At 43.5% G+C, this 18719-nt stretch overlaps 1 protein-coding gene across 2 annotated transcripts; it reads left to right on the forward strand.

Moving 5' to 3' along the window:
- Positions 1–2652: 2652 nt before the first annotated feature.
- Positions 2653–7651, forward strand: LOC124463629 (complement C1q-like protein 2). Of its 2 annotated transcripts, none has more exons than XM_047015430.1 (8): positions 2653–4565; positions 4807–5092; positions 5313–5396; positions 5482–5544; positions 5630–5758; positions 5897–6391; positions 6603–6766; positions 6906–7651. In XM_047015430.1, the coding sequence occupies exons 2-6, from the start codon at positions 4927–4929 to the stop codon at positions 6178–6180; spliced, it is 726 nt and encodes a 241-aa protein (XP_046871386.1). In that variant the 5' UTR covers positions 2653–4565; positions 4807–4926; the 3' UTR covers positions 6181–6391; positions 6603–6766; positions 6906–7651. The 2 variants fall into 2 exon arrangements, with proteins under 2 accessions (XP_046871386.1, XP_046871385.1); XM_047015429.1 differs by having other exon boundaries at positions 4196–4205; positions 4425–4565; positions 5897–6766.
- The last annotated feature ends 11068 nt before the right edge of the window (positions 7652–18719 follow it).

Consider the following 18719-nt stretch of genomic DNA (forward strand, 5'->3'; position numbering starts at 1 on the left):
AGGCCCCGTAGTCAAAGCCCAACGGAGAGTTCTCAGACTCATATTCTGACTAGAATTATGAGTTGGACAACGTCAGGCTAAGTGTAAGCGCCCTAAGCACTGAAAGTCAGTGCTCGAAGTGCTCAAAGTGCACAAGTGCGCGGTAGTAGACACAGCCTTAGACTACCTACTGTAGCCTGTAAACTAGTTAAGCTTGCTAACGCAAGAGCACCTGCTTCTCCAGTTTGAAATAATTATTTCAATAGATAATCCAGACAGGCGTTAGCAATAGGCTAGACTGCTATTCTTTTTCTGACTAATTTGCTAAGTAAGGTATGTTGATGTGATATTTAAAACATATTTAGCTAACAGTGGATCCCTAGAGCAACACAAGAGAATGTTCTTTAAAACAACTGTCAAACTTTCTCCCTCACAGCCCACATTGCTGTGCTCTCCCGGTCGTGTAGATTCACCCTCTACAACATCCGGAAGATCAGGAGATACCTGTCTGAGCATTCCACCCAGCTGCTAGTCCAAGCACTTGTCCTCTCAAAGTTGGACTACTGCAAAACTCGCTGCTCGCCGGTCATCCAGCATGCGCAACCCGCCCTCTCCAGAGGATTGTCTTCAATCTTTCCAGACGCTCCCATGTAACCCCGCTCCACATCTCCCTCCACTGGCTTCCCATCACAGCCCGTATCAGATTCAAGATCCTGGTACTGACCTTCCGAGTGGTGAACGGGACTGCACCCGACTACATCAAGTCTATGCTCTAGCCTTAAGGCCAAAATATGCTTCTGCGTCTCCGTTTACGGATGGGCGGGCGCACGGATACGCACGGATCAGGGGCGTGTCCAGACATTTTTGATAGGGGTGGTACAAGGGGTGGCCCGCCTCTGACTGGGCATATAGCCAATTATATTTTAAGATATTGGGGTGGCCAATCAGATTTCAGGGGTGGCCCGTGCCACCCTAGGCCACTCCCTGAACACGCCACTGGCACGGATAAGGACAGATAGACTGCGTTTATGGTTCTCCGTAGGCTGTGGGTGCTGAAAACAATTCACCGCCAGAAGAGTAGGTGGCGCAACGGTTTTTTGTTTAGACGTCGTTGAGTGTTTATTTACCTAGGTTACCGAAAAGTCGGAGCAAATTTACAAATTAGCCGTTCCATCAATAAAATACGCACATTTTCAGCAACTACACTGGCCATTTCTCATCACATTTTAATTCAGATTCTGATTTACATGTACCGTTTAGCTGAAATATGAATTGTAAAAACTTTACACGCAATGGCGGTCAAAGGATTCTGTTCGTCCTGCTATTACGGCAAACCCGCCCCTACCCCTGACACAAGCGGTACTTAATACTGACCAATCACAGCCAAGGGGGTCTCGGACGGAGAGTTACAAAATTAAGGAGGTGCACGTCAAGCTGTCCGAGGCTCTACGAGGGCTGACGGAGAGGTTGTAGAGGGCGTTCCACGGAGACGAGGGCGTTCCCATGTGTCCGTTTTTCGAAAAACGCAGAAGCATATATCGGCCTTTACACCCCCACCCGCCACCTACGGTCTTCTTCTGACAACCGTCTGGTGGTTTCCACCGGGTAATGGTGGAACCAACTCCCCACCTCCATCAGAGACACTGACTGTCTCCCCACCTTCAAGAAAAAGGTTCAAGCCGCACTTGTTCTGGGAGTACAACGGTACTTAGGAATGATTGGCTGGACCTGATGTTTACTCCAGGATCACAATTACTCTTATTGAGAGACTTGTTGCTCTTGTTGGTTAGTTGTAACTGACTTAAAACTATTGTACTTGATGTGTAATATATTTTTGTTGCTTGCTTTTGTTTTCCTCGGGTACACACTTGCACTTTTTGAGGTTCATGTTGTTAAATTGTTTAATTGTAACTTGTTCAATTACATGCTCTTGTGGTTCTTCCCTTTGGGACTCATTTAGTTTTCACAATGTATGGCTACATGCAATGTTTGGGGCTATCTCGTTGTTATGATCAGTGACCTAAGCACTTTTGTAAAGCTCTCTTTTGGAAGTCGCTTTGGATAAAAGCGTCTGCTAAATGCATAAATGTAAAAATGTAAATATATAACTGATCTGATCCAGCAACACAGCAGTGTAATTAACATGAGAGCAGAGAACTCTGGCCTACCCAAATGAAGTTTAGCTGTCTTTGAATTGTGCTGTTTAGGTATCAAACCTCTTTGATACCTAAGGTATCAAAGCTCTTCTCCTGCCTGGCCCCCCAATGGTGGAATCAACTTCCCACCTCCATCAGGGACACTGACTGTCTACCTTCAAGAAAAGGCTCAAGACGCACTTGTTCCGGGAGTACAACGGCACTTAGGAATGCTTGGCTGATGTTAATTTCCTCCAGGATCACAATGACTCTTATTGAGAGACTTGTTGCTCTTGTTGGGTAGTTGTAACGGTTTCAAATTCTTGTTCTCGCTGTGAAATATTTTACTGTTGATTGTTTTTCTACAGGTACACTCTTGCACTTTTTGAGTTTCATGTTGTTTAATTGTTGATTAACTTGATTAACTGCATGCTGTTATGGTTCTTCCCTTTGGCACTTATTTGTTTTTTCACAATGTATGCTTCATGTTTTGGCTGCTCGCAGTGTTTGGGGCTATTATGTTATGATCAGTGACCTATGCTCTTTTGTAAAGCTCTCTCTTGGAAGTCGCTTTGGATAAAGGCGTCTGCTAAATGCATAAATGTAACCAAGAGAGACTGAACATTTCATTATTTCAGCCACTATGTATTTCTGTGTACTTTTCAAAATCAAAACCAATTCCACTCAAAACGTTGTACAACTGCATGTAATAAATTGTCATAAACTATATAGCACCAGTTCACGTCTGTTTTAAACAATTATACTTGTTTGGGATTCTTCAAGTTTACTTCAAGTTCTTTAATGAGGCACTGAAAGCCTTTATGTACTAAACTGCACTGATATATACTGCTTGTTGAAGTGTTCCCTGCTACCAAAAGGTGGTCATGTGCACCATCCTTGGCAACAGACAGTTGAATGCATTTTAGATAAGATCTATGAGTACCAAATTATGGATTGGCTTTTCCAACCTGAAACCTTTTTTTGTTGAGAAAACAATTTACTGCTGTTATGTAAATTACTTTCCTCAATGTATTGTTCATGCTTCCATCTTTTGTTACACTCCAAGTGACATGTTTCATTACTCTTGCTCTGGAGTCAATACTGGCGTATAAACCTATATTCCTCTCACAAATACATGCACACACACAAACAAACACTCTTGCACATCAAACACAGAGTAATTTTGTATTTATATATTATGTGTTTGCTGTTAGTTTGTCATCACTTTCATGAAGTCATATTATTTATTTTCTGTAGTTAAATGTTGTGTAATATTTACTATTGTGAAATTGTTTGCATTGTGTAGGGATATTTTGCCTCTCCTTGAACTGTGTAATTTTGTTTGTCCTCTTTGTAATTTTTGTGTATTTTTTAATCTGCAAATGTTTTTAATCTAATCTACTTTAGACATATTACAATTGTGTAGGCATTTTTTTTTTTTAAACCTTTCCATTTTGGTAATCTGACAAAAATATGATGTCCTGGGTACATATTATATGTTTAAATAATCTACAAAACAAAATACTGCAGTTGCTGAATCTAATACTACTGTATCCTTGTAAATGAATCAGCAGAGGATAATATAAAGGGTAATAATCAAGTATGTTTGCTGAATGAGCTTTGGATAAAACAAGTTAGGAATATAATAGTAAATGTTCACAGACTTAAAGGTAACCAGCAAGCACGGTCACAGCCTCTGTGACCAGTAGGGGTGTGATATTGCCTCTTGTACCAATCGCAGTGCATTTTTAGTGCAGGTCTGTTTAGGATGTATGCTAGAGGCAGACCTTGTTGAAGGCACCCGACCAAGAAGGAGTGGACTACTCCTTCATGCAGACGTTGCAACGCCCCACATTCAGGCGCTGCTGCCTCTCATCCTTGAGGCGTGGCCTGTGAGGAGGAGCTGAACTGTCCGCTCCTGTCCACACGCGTCAGCCAGAAACTGTAGACGTTGGCAAAGTAGTGGCACGTGCCACGCGGTCCCTGGCACTCCACAAATGGCTGGGCACGAAAGTCTCAGAGGCAGCTTCCTGACGATGTCAGAGACTGCCCACCCCCCTCATCACCAGCGCCTGTGTGCTGCAAGATTCAGTACGTATTCGTTACAAACAGGCACTTCCACACACAGGCTTGCATAAGGCGACAGGTAGACACGTTAAAGCCCAAAATATATTGTTGTTCTTACCATAAGGAAAGAGTACCCCATCCACAGACTCCTCCATTTGTGGTGGCACTGGAGTGTGCTGGTGTCCTGACTGTGTATAGCTACAGCCAGTGAGGTTATTTTATACACTTAGGTCTCTTTGCCAGCCACAGGCATCATGGGCACAGCTGCCGTAGTGGAAAGCCAGTAGGACTTGTCATTGCTGCTGGCATAGTCACAGATGCCCATGTTGCAGTAGAAGAAGGGCATGGTGCTGAACAGGCGCATGCAGGAGCCTGCCTGGCCTGGTGAGGGGTACAATTGTTATTCATGCACTTATATTGTTTTGAATTGATTATTGTAATTCTCTGTATTATGGCATTTGTCAATCATCATTATAGTGGCGTAATAGACTAGGTTGACAATGCAAAGAATAAAATGTTTCACTTTATTTTTGTATTATGAAAAGTTGTCACAATATGACTGTGAGTCACACTGAACCCGATACAGCGCGAGAGTGGCGTAAAACATTTACATTTCTTCATTTAGCAGACGCTTTTATCCAAAGCGACTTCCAAGAGAGAGTTTTAAAAAGTGCATAGGTCACTGACCATAACAACGAGATAGCCCCACCTTCTGGTGGTGGCTCAGAAGGTGGAGCTGACAAACATGGAGAACAGGATGACAGCTAGTCAGGGTCAAGTGGAGGAGCTGAAGAGAGAGGTGGTGGACCAGAGGGTCCAGCTGAGCGTCACCCAGACTCAGTTACAGTTCTACAAGGACCAGCTGTCGGTCACGCAGAGTCAGGTGGAAGAGATGAGAAGAGAAACCACAGGTAATATTTTACCTGGTTGCGTTACTGTATCATGCATTACTAAATATTACAAAATGTCTACTTGTCATGATAAATCAAAAAGAACAAGAAGAAGGTTTTAAGAAGAAGACTTGTCTTTGTAAAAAAAAAAAATGTATAGGCCTTGTACTTTTTCTTTACATGTATGTATATATTTATGAAGACATACATTCTACTTTCTGTTTCATGTTTGACCTTCAAGCCCAGGCTGCAGATCTTGTCACCCTGAAGGTCAGGCTGACGGCCAGTGAAGGAGAGGTCAAAGATCTACAGACAGAGAACTTGGGTAATGGTGAACATAGTTTTAGACAATAATGGAAATAAATGTTGTTGAATCATACATTAATAAATGCTTCATTCTCTATGCGTAGCCCAGGAAGCCAGACAAAGTCTCAGTGAACGCCACGTGGAAGAACTAAAGGCAGAAAATGAGGGTAAATACTGACTGTTCTTCCCACACCAATATAAAGCTGCATTACTTGGCTATCATATTCAGCATTTTCTACATGTTATTAACAGGCAGACCAAAGGTGGCATTCTACACGGCTCTAACTGATTCAGGAGCTGTTGGACCCTACAGAACTGACACACCACTGGTCTATAGCAAAGTCTTCACCAACATAGGCAACCCCTACAGCCCAGTAACAGGTACAGTTCTGGATATGCTCACCTAGAGCACACACCTTGACATCAGAGTAGCCCCAACAATGGGACTCCATTCATCAGTCAACATTTCAATCACAGTGAAACAAAATGTTTTTTTCTTTTGCTACTGCCCCTCTTCAGGTGTGTCCACAGCACCAGTGAGAGGAGTGAACTGCTTCAGGTTTATTGCCGCGGACATCCGTAGTTCAGGAAACATAGGAGTTAACATGTACAAGAACGACCTCCTGATCATGGGCAACGGTGTCTACAATACCGACAGTCATGCGAAATTAGTGGCAAATGCTGTCACTCTGGAGCTGGAGCAGGGAGATATGATTAGGATGCGTCTTCCATCAGGCTTTGGCCTGTTGCATTATCCACACAATTATAGCACCTTCAGTGGTTTCCTTCTCTTCCCCATGTAAAACGCTGTGCCCAGGCTCGCGACCCAGAGCTTAACCCTCACGCTCTCCTCGTTGTCTGTATGGGCATTCCATGTAATCCAGGTGGAACTGTCTGACTTGACAGCAAATCCCTCTCCGATGTACTCCGATGTACTCAGGTGTTGTCGTCTGTACACCCCCGTGTTGTCGTCTGGGTCAATGATGCATGGGAATGGGTCTTGGTGTTGAAATGGTGTGTTATAAGTCAATAGTATCGAATGCATTGTAGCAGTTCACATTACATGACAGTGCTTAGATTTCAGCCTAAAACAGGTCACACTGATTCAAATAAACTGTATTTCATCCTAGCCACACACTGCTGACAAGGTTGAGACCTTTACTTTGTAAATGCTATAAAATGAAATGTGTATTTTGTGTATAAAGTTGTTTCGACTTGGATACAGCACGAGAATGGCGTAACAGACAAGGATCGGTGAGTTACAACGACTTGGTGCTCCGTCAATCCTGGCCTTCATCAGTCTGGACCGCTATCTAGCAGTGGTCAAAGCAACAGACGCGCATGCCTCAGGCATGAGACAGCTACTGGCTCGGAAACTGGTGTATGTAGGTGAGTGTCTCTAGGCTTATCTTTCCCTTATCTCTCTCGTGCCCATGCCTCTGTACTTGGTACATCTTCACTTGTATTCTCCATCTCCTGATCTAACCACCAAATCTCTTTGTCTCCCTTACCCCCTCTCTTTTTCCAGGAGCCTGGTTGACTGTGGCTCTCTTGGCAGTGCCGGACATAGTGTTTGCCAGGACTCGGGAAGCAGGAGATGGGGGGATGGTGTGCCAGCACTTATACCTATCTGACAACGCTCCTCTCTGGGTGTCGGTGTTCCACCTGCAGCTGGTGTTGGTGGTGTTGGTGGTACCGGGCCTAGTTTTGCTGGTGTGTTACTGTGTCATCGTGTCCAGGCTGACCCGCCGCGGCCCTCTGGAGGGACAGAGACAGAAGCTCAGAGCTGTCAGGACCACTGTGGCATTAGTCCTGTGCTTCTTCCTGTGTTGGCTCCCGTATGGTGCTGGCATTACTGTGGATGTCCTCATACACCTACAGGTCCTTCCCAGGGGCTGCAGTCTGGAGGTGGTGCCAAGGTGCTGAGGTGTGTGGCTAGCGGTGGCTGAACCAATACCATTTGCCCACTGCTGTCTAAACCAACAGCTGTATGCCTTCCTGGGGGCGGACTTCAGAGCTCTGCCAGAGGGGCGTTGACACTCTGTCGTGACGTCTGCAGTCTGAAGATTCTACCTTGTAGACGCCCAAGAACCTCTACTAGCACAGAGTCTGAGTCATTTAGTCTACACTGCAGCTGACAGAATATAGGTGTGGATGTAGGTGTGGGTTAGATGAGGGTGTAGATGTTTCCTCCTGTATATGTGTAGAGGGTAGTCTGTTGGTCCATGACTTGCCCTTGTCTGAAAGATGGACTTTTCTGTAAATATGGTTTGTGGGTCACTGTTGTTTTTAAGTTTGTTTATATACAATAACATTTCTAATTACGTTTTCTCACTTTTTGTGTTACTCTTCCTGTCTCTCAGAGTTATCAGTGTGTGTGTGTTTGTGTGTTAGTTTCAAATTATTTGGGAGGTGTTCACCCCTACTCCCTCTCCAGTTAGTGATGGTAGTCTTGGATGTGTCTATATCACTGTCATCATCATCATCTATCATCATCCATCATCACACAATCGTAATCTACTGCCCTTCTGCTTATTTAAGGTCCAGGGTGGCTCATTATTAACACACACGGCTTAGCATATCATTATACAAATCGAGTAATTCCAACCTTCTAAACTACTGGTAAGACAAGAGGTGCCCTACTACTTGATTCTGATGGGTGATTATTTGGTGATTTAGATCAGATAAATTGGTTGATTTGTTCTGTATTGGGTGCCAAAGGCAGCTGGGGAACCAGCCAAAAAAGCTGCCTGTCTGTGGATGCCAACACCCGCAAGAGAGATGTGTATGTGTGCAGCTCACCTTGGCCTCGTTTTGAACAGGCAAGTACAGCTTGAACTCTGCAGGCAGCTCGTCCTCTTAGTACAGACTGTCAGAGAAATACACCCTCCGGATGCAACCGTTAGAACGGATCTGAGGAGGAGAGGAGACACATTCAACACACTCTCTTCCCACCTGGTGTGTGGCAGTGTGTGTGAGAGGGTGAAGGTGTGTGTGTGCTTCCAGCCGTCATCCAGTCGTATGGGCATGGTGCAGATGAAGGGCTTGACCCGGGTTGTGCTCTGGTAGGCACTGGCTCGGAACCGCCGCCGCACGTGTATATCATCCAGGACCTGGGGGGACGGAATCGGACAATGTTCATCGGAAACGATTAATTATAAGCTCAGTCCAACTAATCTATCTCCCGACCATTTCCTTTCCCTTACCCTTTGAGATAAAAATGATTCATATCAACAGGGCACAATTAAAAACAAATACAAGGAAATCCTATTTAATAAATACATAAATCATAGATCGTCTAACGACGGTGGCTGAAGATTTTTCGCTACATGTTCGAAACTTTTTTTTTTTTTTCTCCTCCTTGACACTGGATGGATATAACATTAACCCGCTGATTTCACACTATTCTTCCTGACTCGAAGAATTAAGAATAAAGAATTAAGAATTAAATTATATTAAATGATTTTGTTGTCAACAAGTGAAGAGCGTTCCGATAGAAACAGAACCAATACAAAAGTATAATAACGAGCCCATATGTATTTGTGGAGAAGTATTAAAGAACCTAATGGCCCTTGGCAAAAAACAATAATCATCTTCATTTGAGCTGCCCACTGATCATTTGTGAACAGTGTGGTACTGTCCTTCTTAAAGGGGCAATTGACTGCAAAACCGATTTTACCTTGTCATTGTTGAAAAACGACAGTTCGGAGGGTAAACTGAACATACCGTGAATATCAAAGTCCATTGACACCTCTTTCCTATTCAAATCTCAAAAAGAAAAAAATTGGCTGTAAAACGCTAGCTTTTCAACAAAGCCACCGGTCCTACGTAGGACCGGTGATCGCCCTCTTATTGGCTCTGGTCTGTATCTTTGTCACGCCCCAGAATTTACATCCAGACCAGCCAGAGGTAGCGTCTATCTCCGATACTAGTTAAGCTGCGCGCTGCTCTGTGTAGGCTACTTATAAGGAATTACAAAGAAGAACGTTTTGAATTATAACAAGGATATTGATTATGGACCACGGTCGTAAATGCTGTGTTCCAGGCTGTACAGGGAAGGCTAACACTCACAGTCTTCCCAAGGAGCCAAACATTCAACAGGCATGGCTGCTGTTGTCTATGAGAAGATCCCGGCGAAGTTCGACACTTAATCATTAATTTGCTCTGAACATTTCACCCAAGACAGTTTTGACAACCTTGGACAATTTCAAGCAGGATATGCTAGGAAGCTGAACCTGGAAAGAGGTGCTGTTCCAACCGTATGCTCATTGCAACCGCAAGCTATAAGGACAGTATGATGTTGTGCTAACAGTTATTAGCAATGCTAACGTTTCCTGTATATAGCATACCAGGTAGAATGCTAAATACGTTTCTACACACATCAAATGACTCTAGCTAGACTAGCTGTAGTCGGCATTAGAAGGGAAGCTTCCGAAAAATAGCCAGAAAACGAACTGCAGTCTGGCTTATTGCTAACGCCTGTCTAGATAATCTATTTGAAAGAACTGGAGAAAGGCAGGTTTTAGATACAGGATACGTTAGCATTGCTAGTAACTGTTACTAGTAACACCTAGACTGTAGGCATGTAAACAAGTTTAGCTTGCTAGTTAATGCAAGAGCATAGAATGTGTGATAATTTAGCCTAGTTTATTGGCAATGGGGCTAACGTTGATTCATGTTCCTGACTGTGTTTCATTCAAATAAATAACCTGTGTAATGAAAATCTACAATTCACGATGCATGTTTGTCCAGATCTTTGTCATGTTATTTTACAGCAAGATATCTAGAGCTAGCCTAGCTAGCTAACTGAAGCCGAGTAGAATCACGATATGGTTTGGTTGCTAAGCTGTAGCCTAACGTTCTACCCACCTAAGTCAATCCAGTTTGCTTCAACAACAGAAGTGGAAACAAGTAATGTTATCATTTCAAATGATATATAGTCAATCTGTTGAAAACAGTGTTGTGTAGACACAATAGATTTATTTGCGCATTTTTATTTCAAGTCTCCAACTTCGGTGTTTCAGCGAGTGCTGCTGTTGGCCTTGTTGCGTTTTTGCTCCCAGCTTCACTCGTTGATAACCAACCAATCAGCGCGCAGCTTATCTAAATATTAATGAGCATAGCATAAAAGGAGAAAAACTAGTGTTTTTTCCCGGGAACATTTCAGAGGATCTGTCAGAGGGCATAGAACAGCACCCGGGCCATTTTCAACCCAACCAATGTTACATACCCTATTCGGAGACCTTAAGGAACAGTGTGAAATACCCAAAAAACCCAGTCAATTGCCCCTTTAATGTGGAGGTCCGCAAGTAAAAAATAATGCAAGTTATTATTTGGGTTGTCAAATCTGGAAATAATTCCACTTTGTGTTTTTGATTCAGGGAAGTGATTAGTGATATTTATAAAGTATAGAATTTGTCTGGCATTAATAGATGTTACATAAGAAGAGTGAAGGAAGAGTGACAAGATATGACACAGATGCAGATACTAAGCACTGTACTGTTCCAGAAATGGGTGTGTGATCAACAAACAAGGGTGCGTCCAATTGAATACTTGAACAAGATATTTCTTCCTTATTGACTCAAAGCATATTTCTGTCATGTGAATACGAAAAAATGTCATGAACTGCATTCTTCACATATTCATTTCTAACTTAACATTTTTGAATAATGCATTATTCAGGAGGATTCACAGTTGTTGTTCAATAACTTGTTGGTACAACTTGGAAACATTACCACTTTTATCTAACAGATATATATTACAGGCTTTTAACAATTACATTGATAAAAGACAACTTGCCCAAGAATAGCTTTGGTGTGTCAAGATGGACTGATGATAATATGATGTCACAACAATGAAAGGGGAAAGGCATGGTATGTCATGACAATTCCACCCTGTTTTTCCCTTACATACTGTCAGTATATTGCTTTTCTTGTTGTGTTTTGGCCTCTAGAGGTCCTCATGGTGCCCTCATGCCCGGCTCATTCAGCTTGTAATCAATGTTATTAGGTTCACATGGGTCTCGTTCAGCTGTGTATATTTAAGTGACTCTGCCTCATAGCTTCCTTGCTTGGTGTTTAGTTGTTCTGAAGCCAGTTGCTTGGGTAAGTGTTTGCTAACTCTGAGCCATTGTATTTTCTGTTGCCAGCGGAGTGTTCCCTTTTCAGGTTTGTTTTGTGTTTTTTTCCTCCTCTGTAGTTTTTTTTAAGATGGTTTTTAATTTTTGGAATATTTTAGTGGAATGACCTTTTTTGTTTTTTTTAGGACTACTTTTTGCTGTTCTTTGCTCCAGCTGTGGATTATGAACTATTTTACTATATATATATATATATATATATATCTCCAGGATTGTGAGTCTGACCCTCACACCGGAGTCCTGAGTTCGAGTCCTGGCTTTGACACCTCTCTTCTGATGTCATACAGGTGGATACCGCCTCAATAAAAGCACATGTTGAAAAGGCCATGACAGACTTGAACACTGCAGGACAGAAGAAGAGGGAGCATCTCTGAATTTGCTGAGTGACTATTTAAACTCTTTTTAATATTGGTAAGTGTTTAAAACTGAAAGGTTATCAGAAATTTAAATGAATACAATATTAATAATAAATACATTAATATTGAGCTAAAAGTTGAATAATGATCACAATTCCATGCAATCTTAAAATGACATCGGAATAACTGCAATTTCAATGTTCCTGCAATACAAGGTGCTTATAAAATGTTGATTAATATTATTATGCTGAAAATACGAAAACCCTAGACTTGTGACTGACAAAAACATAACTGCAACATTTCTCTTTATTTCAATGAAGTTATGTACACCATTTATTTTCGAATCAAAGGAAACATTTGAAAAATGATTGGACATGAAATGCTTCTGCTACTTCTGATTATTGGTAAGTGATTCTAATAACATTGAACTGAGGTAAATTTTCATTTTCAAACATTTGGAAAATAATGAGCATTGATCAACTAAATAGGTTTGGGGAGCTGTCAAACTACAACTCCTGCAACAACCACAGCTGCTCCGACAACCACAGCTGTCGCAGCAACAACCACAACAGTGCCAACATCCACAGATGCTCCTGCAACAACCACAGCTGTCCCAGCAACAACCACAACAGTGCCAACATCCACAGATGCTCCTGCAACAACCACAGCTGTCCCCGCAACAACCACAACAGTGCCAACATCCACAGATGCTCCTGCAACAACCACAGCTGTCCCAGCAACAACCACAACAGTGCCAACATCCACAGATGCTCCTGCAACAACCACAGCTGTCCCAGCAACAACCACAACAGTGCTAACATCCACAGATGCTCCTGCAACAACCACAGCTGTCCCAGCAACAACCACAACAGTGCCAACATCCACAGATGCTCCTGCAACAACCACAGCTGTCCCTGCAACAACCACAACAGTGCCAACATCCACAGATGCTCCTGCAACAACCACAGCTGTCCCCGCAACAACCACAACAGTGCCAACATCCACAGATGCTCCTGCAACAACCACAGCTGTCCCAGCAACAACCACAACAGTGCCAACATCCACAGATGCTCCTGCAACAACCACAGCTGTCCCAGCAACAACCACAACGGTGCCAACAACCACAGATGCTCCTGCAACAACCACAGATGCTCCTGCAACAACCACAACAGTGCCAACATCCACAGATGCTCCTGCAACAACCAAAGATGTCCCAGCAACAACCACAACAGTGCCAACATCCACAGATGTCCCAGCAACAACCACAACAGTGCTAACATCCACAGATGCACCTGCAACAACCACAGCTGTCCCAGCAACAACCACAACAGTGCCAACATCCACAGATGCTCCTGCAACAACCACAGCTGTCCCAGCAACAACCATAACAGTGCCAACAACAACAGATGGACCTACAACAACCACTGCTGCTCCTTCAACAACCACAGCTAGTGCTGCAACAACCACAACTGACCCAGCTGCTCTTACAACAGCTGCTGCTACAACTACTGCTGGTATCTCAAAAAAATCTACTGCTGTTTTCGAGACGACCACAGTTTCAGCCTCAACTGGCATCAGCTACAAATGTAGTATTCTTACAATCTGTGTAGCTTTAATCATCCAAACGGCTTTCTAAAATGGGTTCCTCCAAAATTGGCATGTGTTTTATAGTCCTTGTATAGTAATCTATATTATTAATTTAGAGTAATTATTTAATGTGCTTATCAATTATAACGCTTTCAAAAAAGCACAATGTTGCATTCATGGTATAGCATATACCTTTCTCAGTGCATTCAAGACTGGCTTTACTGTTTCACATGGTTCAGGGTTTTCTAGACCCTGTGCTGTACCCTAATCCACAACTAAAACGATTATTGTGTTTTCCAAAGAAAGGTGTGAGTCTTAACCAAATGAATTCCTGTGCTCATCTAGTTTTATTTCACTGACTGTCTTAACTAGGAGTATTTTTTTGTTCTTTATTCCTATTGAATGAATGTTAAATTGCTATTCACTTAATAAAAATGTTACTTGGCATGTAGATGTATTGGTCCTTCATCTTTCTTTCACACTGTGCTATGGTCAGAAGTAGTAAACCAAAGCGCAAGACAGACTCCAGACTAGTACAGATTCAATGACTTAAGGGTGTTGGGCTAATCAGAATGATTTAGTGCTGCAGCCCAGGCTCATCTTCAAGACCGAGCCACCGTCAGCACCGCAGACAGCGGCCGCAGCAGGAACAGTGGCTTGTCATTGATGGGAGATCAGAATCGGTTTTAGTCACCATGAAAGTTTGCACAGACAAGGAATTTACTGTGGCAGGAAGGTACATACATATCCCCGTATATATTAGACAGCCCATGTCATTGGAGTGGCTTTGTCTGACTTCAGCAACCCCCAAATAGACACAAACATTCTCACCGGAATGGCGGTGGGTTACAAAGACCCGAAGGCAGCACAAGGGTTAAAGCCTTCGAATTTTCATGAATATTCTCAACTGCCGTTCATCTTGTTTTGAATAGTATTTATTGACAAAGGATGATAAGCAAAATCATTGTAAATGTATCTCCCATTCATCAGTCTGGATATCTACGTTTAGTCATTTAGCAGACGCTCTTATCCAGAGCGACTTACAGTAAGTACAGGAACATTGCCCCTGAGGCAAGTAGGGTGAAGTGCCTTGCCCAAGGACACAACGTCATTTGGCTTGGCGGGGAATCAATCCGGCAACCTTCTGATTACTAGTCCGACTCCCTCACCGCTCAGCCATCTGACTCCCTATCTACATGTACAACTTGAACGATCTCCAGGAATGGATCATCTGTCCGGAGCAGAGAGGTGGAGGCGACTACATTCTACTGGTTCTGCTGCTGAAGCTTGCGGCCTTTCATAAGCACCTGCACGGGGACACAGACAGTAGCAGCAGTAGCTCAGAGCCAGGCTGGGCCAGACTACATCACAGGCTTGTTGGTATGATGTATAACTTCTGTTCATACTCTGGTTTGTTGACAAGGTTATGACTCGTACACCTTCAAATCTCGTCTTGGTCAATAGACGTCACATAGATAACAGATACCAGTGATTTCAATTATACTATTTTTTAAAGGGGCAATTGACTGGGTTTTTTTGGGTATTTCACACTGTTCCTTAAGGTCTCCGAATAGGGTATGTAACATTGGTTGGGTTGAAAATGGCCCGGGTGCTGTTCTATGCCCTCTTACAGATCGTCTGAAATGTTCCCGGGAAAAAACACTAGCTTTTCTCCTTTTATGGTATGCTCATTAATATTTAGATAAGCTGCGCGCTGATTGGTTGGTTATCAACGAGTGAAGCTGGGAGCAAAAACGCAACACGGCCAACAGCAGCACTCGCTGAAACACTGAAGTTGGAGACTTGAAATAAAAACGCGCAAATAAATCTATTGTGTCTACACAACACTGTTTTCAACAGATTTACTATATAACATTTGAAATGATAACATTACTTGTTTCCACTTCTGTTGTTGAAGCAAACTGGATTGACTTAGGTGGGTAGAACATTAGGCTACAGCTTAGCAACCAAACGTTGTTGCAATCGTGATTCTACTCGGCTTCAGTTAGCTAGCTAGGCTAGCTCTAGATATCTTGCTGTAAAATAACATGACAAAGATCTGGACAAACATGCATCGTGAATTGTCGATTTTCATTACACAGGTTATTTATTTGAATGAAACACAGTCAGGAACATGAATCAACGTTAGCCCCATTGCCAATAAACTAGGCTAAATTATTACACATTCTATGCTCTTGCATTAACTAGCAAGCTAAACTTGTTAACATGCCTACAGTCTAGGTGTTACTAGTAACAGTTACTAGCAATGCTAATGTATCCTGTATCTAAAACCTGCCTTTCTCCAGTTCTTTCAAATAGATTCCCTCTTGGCTTCCCTCTTGGCTCTCGACGAAGGCGGTCGCATTTTTCTATCCTCCCCTCCCTGACCTTCCCTGCTTCGCTCTGTCTTGTCTGTCTTGTCTGTCTCAAGATACTCTCTCACCATCACTCTCCGAAACTGGAAGCATGGAATTAATTAGCTGGTCTCTCAATGCAATTGACACCATCTTCTCGAAGAGAAGTTCGGGTTCGGGGGAACCCAAATGTCCGGACGGGACGTTTGCAGCTGGCTACACGATGGACGCGTGGGACAATTGGCGTGTCGTGTGTCTAGCGGCGCTTTCCGTTGAGGATGTTGAAGACATCTTTATTTTCGGAACCATGATTACAGGCTTTCTGCTGTGTGGATTAGGCGGTTGGCTTGTGTATCGGAAAGTAAGGAAACGGCTGCAGCCATCAAAAGCCCCCTTAGGCTGCCCGACCTGATTGAGACGGTGGGCAGAGCCGTTGGAGCACTGACTGTGAACTTACAGCAGAATAGGGAGTACAACAGGGATAAGTTCGCGGCTCAGCAAAGAAGGTTTGAGGATCTGGAGGCCTTCCTGAAGGGTGGACGTGAAAATTGAGTCGCATCTACTCGTCTAAACATCTACACCAATCTCATCTACTTTCGGCCCCGTAACCAGCTCAGGCCTTGGCCAAGGCCGTTGCTGGAAAACAACTCCCCTGGAGAGCGCTGAAGAGAGACTATCTTGCTCTTCCCTTCCCACTCCCCCACCATCAACATCTGTGGCTTGGTCTCTACCCGGGTCATGACCAAGGACGTCTCCTTGCCAACACTATCTGCATAGAGAGACTCGGACTGATTGTGGCCTAGGTCGAGGGCGCCAACCCAGACCTACTCACACACTAACTTTCACCTACTACAGATACCACCACCCCCCCACCCCCATCCAACGCCTTCGATTGCTTTTCCCTGGGTGGCTGGCGGGTCTGTGTCCAGCGCCTATTACGGTCGCAGGTCCAGATGCTGCTGGTCTACCCCACCGCCCTTTCCCATTGCAAGTGTTTGTAATGTTGTGTTGTTAATGTTTGTGGGCTTATGTGCTGAGGTTTTTGCCTGTTCCCATACTGTACTCCTCTAGGAGCACTGTATGGGGGTTGCCTTTTTCTCTCCTCCTCTCTCCTCATGTTATGCTTTGCTGTAATCTTTCTGGTGGGCGCCTTTGATGGCTGCCTAGGTAGGCTCTCCTGCCAAATCAAATTCCGTGTCTGTGCAAACTTTCATGGCCAATAAACATCAATTCAATTCAGATTATCTAGACAGGCGTTAGCAATAAGCCAGACTGCAGTTCGTTTTCTGGCTATTTTTCGGAAGCTTCCCTTCTAATGCCGACTACAGCTAGTCTAGCTAGAGTCATTTGATGTGTGTAGAAACGTATTTAGCATTCTACCTGGTATGCTATATACAGGAAACGTTAGCATTGCTAATAACTGTTAGCACAACATCTTACTATCCTTATAGCTTGCGGTTGCAATGAGCATACGTTGGAACAGCACCTCCTTTCCAGGTTCAGCTTCCTAGCATATCCTGCTTGAAATTGTCCAAGGTTGTCAAAACTGTCTTGGGTGAAATGTTCAGAGCAAATGAATGATTGAGTGTCGAACTTCGCCTGGATCTTCTCATAGACAACAGCAGCCATGCCTGTTGAATGTTTGGCTCCTTGGGAAGACTGTAAGTGTTAGCCTTCCCTGTACAGCCTGGAACACAGCATTTACGACCGTGGTCCATAATCAATATCCTTGTTATAATTCAAAACGTTCTTCTTTGTAATTCCTTATAAGTAGCCTACACAGAGCAGCGCGCAGCTAAACTAGTATCGGAGATAGACGCTACCTCTGGTTGGTCTGGATGTAAATTCTGGGGCGTGACAAAGATACAGACCAGAGCCAATAAGAGGGCGATCACCGGTCCTACGTAGGACCGGAGGCTTTGTTGAAAAGCTAGCGTTTTACAGCCAAATTTTTTCTTTTTGAGATTTGAATAGGAAAGAGGTGTCAATAGACTTTGATATTCACGGTATGTTCAGTTTACCCTCCGAACTGTCGTTTTTCAACAATGACAAGGTAAAATCGGTTTTGCAGTCAATTGCCCCTTTAAGGTTTGACCCTCCTCTCCCTCTTCCCCTCTTCTTCTGCATCTCTTCTGTTTGTCCTCCCACCCTCTCTTCTCCTTCCTCTCTTTTCCCCATCTCCCTTCATCCTCCCACTCTACTTCGCCCTCCCCCCCCCCCCCCCCCCCCCCCCCCCCCCCCACACACATTCCTCACCTCCCTTCCCCCAGGCTGGATATGGTCAAGGGAGTCCCTGGAGGGGCTTGTGGCACGGCAGGAGGCCTTCTGCAGCCTGCTGGTCCCCCAGCAGAAGGGTCTCAAGAAGGAGTTTCTGGATTGAGTTCCCCCCCTCTGCCCCCCAAAGGTCTCTTTATGCTCTTTAAAATGTGCCAAGCTCACAAAGCTTTTACTGAGCAAGTCAGTCAGAGGTATATATAAAAGCTAGATGTCTTACGGCGGCGTCTAGAACGTCCGTACATGGCGGCCATCTTGCTACAGACAACTTGCTCACCCATAACATTGTGTTGATGCTACATGTACTTTTTAAATGACCTAACGTGCTCAATTTTCAACCGATTTTTAAACGGTTTGGTTTGTTATCAACGTCAGAGATGTAGTTATGCCACTGCATATTTATGAATAATTCTGTAATAAAAAAATATAAATAAAATAGAAGTATGCAGTGGCATAACGACATCTGACGTTGATAACAAACCAAACCGTTTAAAAATCGGTTGAAAATTGAACAAGTTATGGTCATTTAAAACAGTGATTTTTAACCACTGTGCCGCGGCATACTAGTGTGCCGTGAGAGATTGTCAGGTGTGCTGAGAAATTATCCAATTTCACTTAATTAGTTATTAAAAAAT

The sequence above is a fragment of the Hypomesus transpacificus genome, unplaced genomic scaffold, assembly GCF_021917145.1.
Source record: "Hypomesus transpacificus isolate Combined female unplaced genomic scaffold, fHypTra1 scaffold_30, whole genome shotgun sequence".
Classification (NCBI taxonomy): domain Eukaryota; kingdom Metazoa; phylum Chordata; class Actinopteri; order Osmeriformes; family Osmeridae; genus Hypomesus; species Hypomesus transpacificus.

Coding starts and splice junctions, on each gene's coding strand:
- LOC124463629 (XM_047015430.1), top strand. CDS start 4,927: ATGGAGAACAGGATGACAGCTAGTCAGGGTCAAGTGGAGGAGCTGAAG. Junction 5,093..5,312: donor GATGAGAAGAGAAACCACAG/GTAATATTTTAC, acceptor TTGACCTTCAAG/CCCAGGCTGCAGATCTTGTC. Junction 5,759..5,896: donor CCCCTACAGCCCAGTAACAG/GTACAGTTCTGG, acceptor GCCCCTCTTCAG/GTGTGTCCACAGCACCAGTG.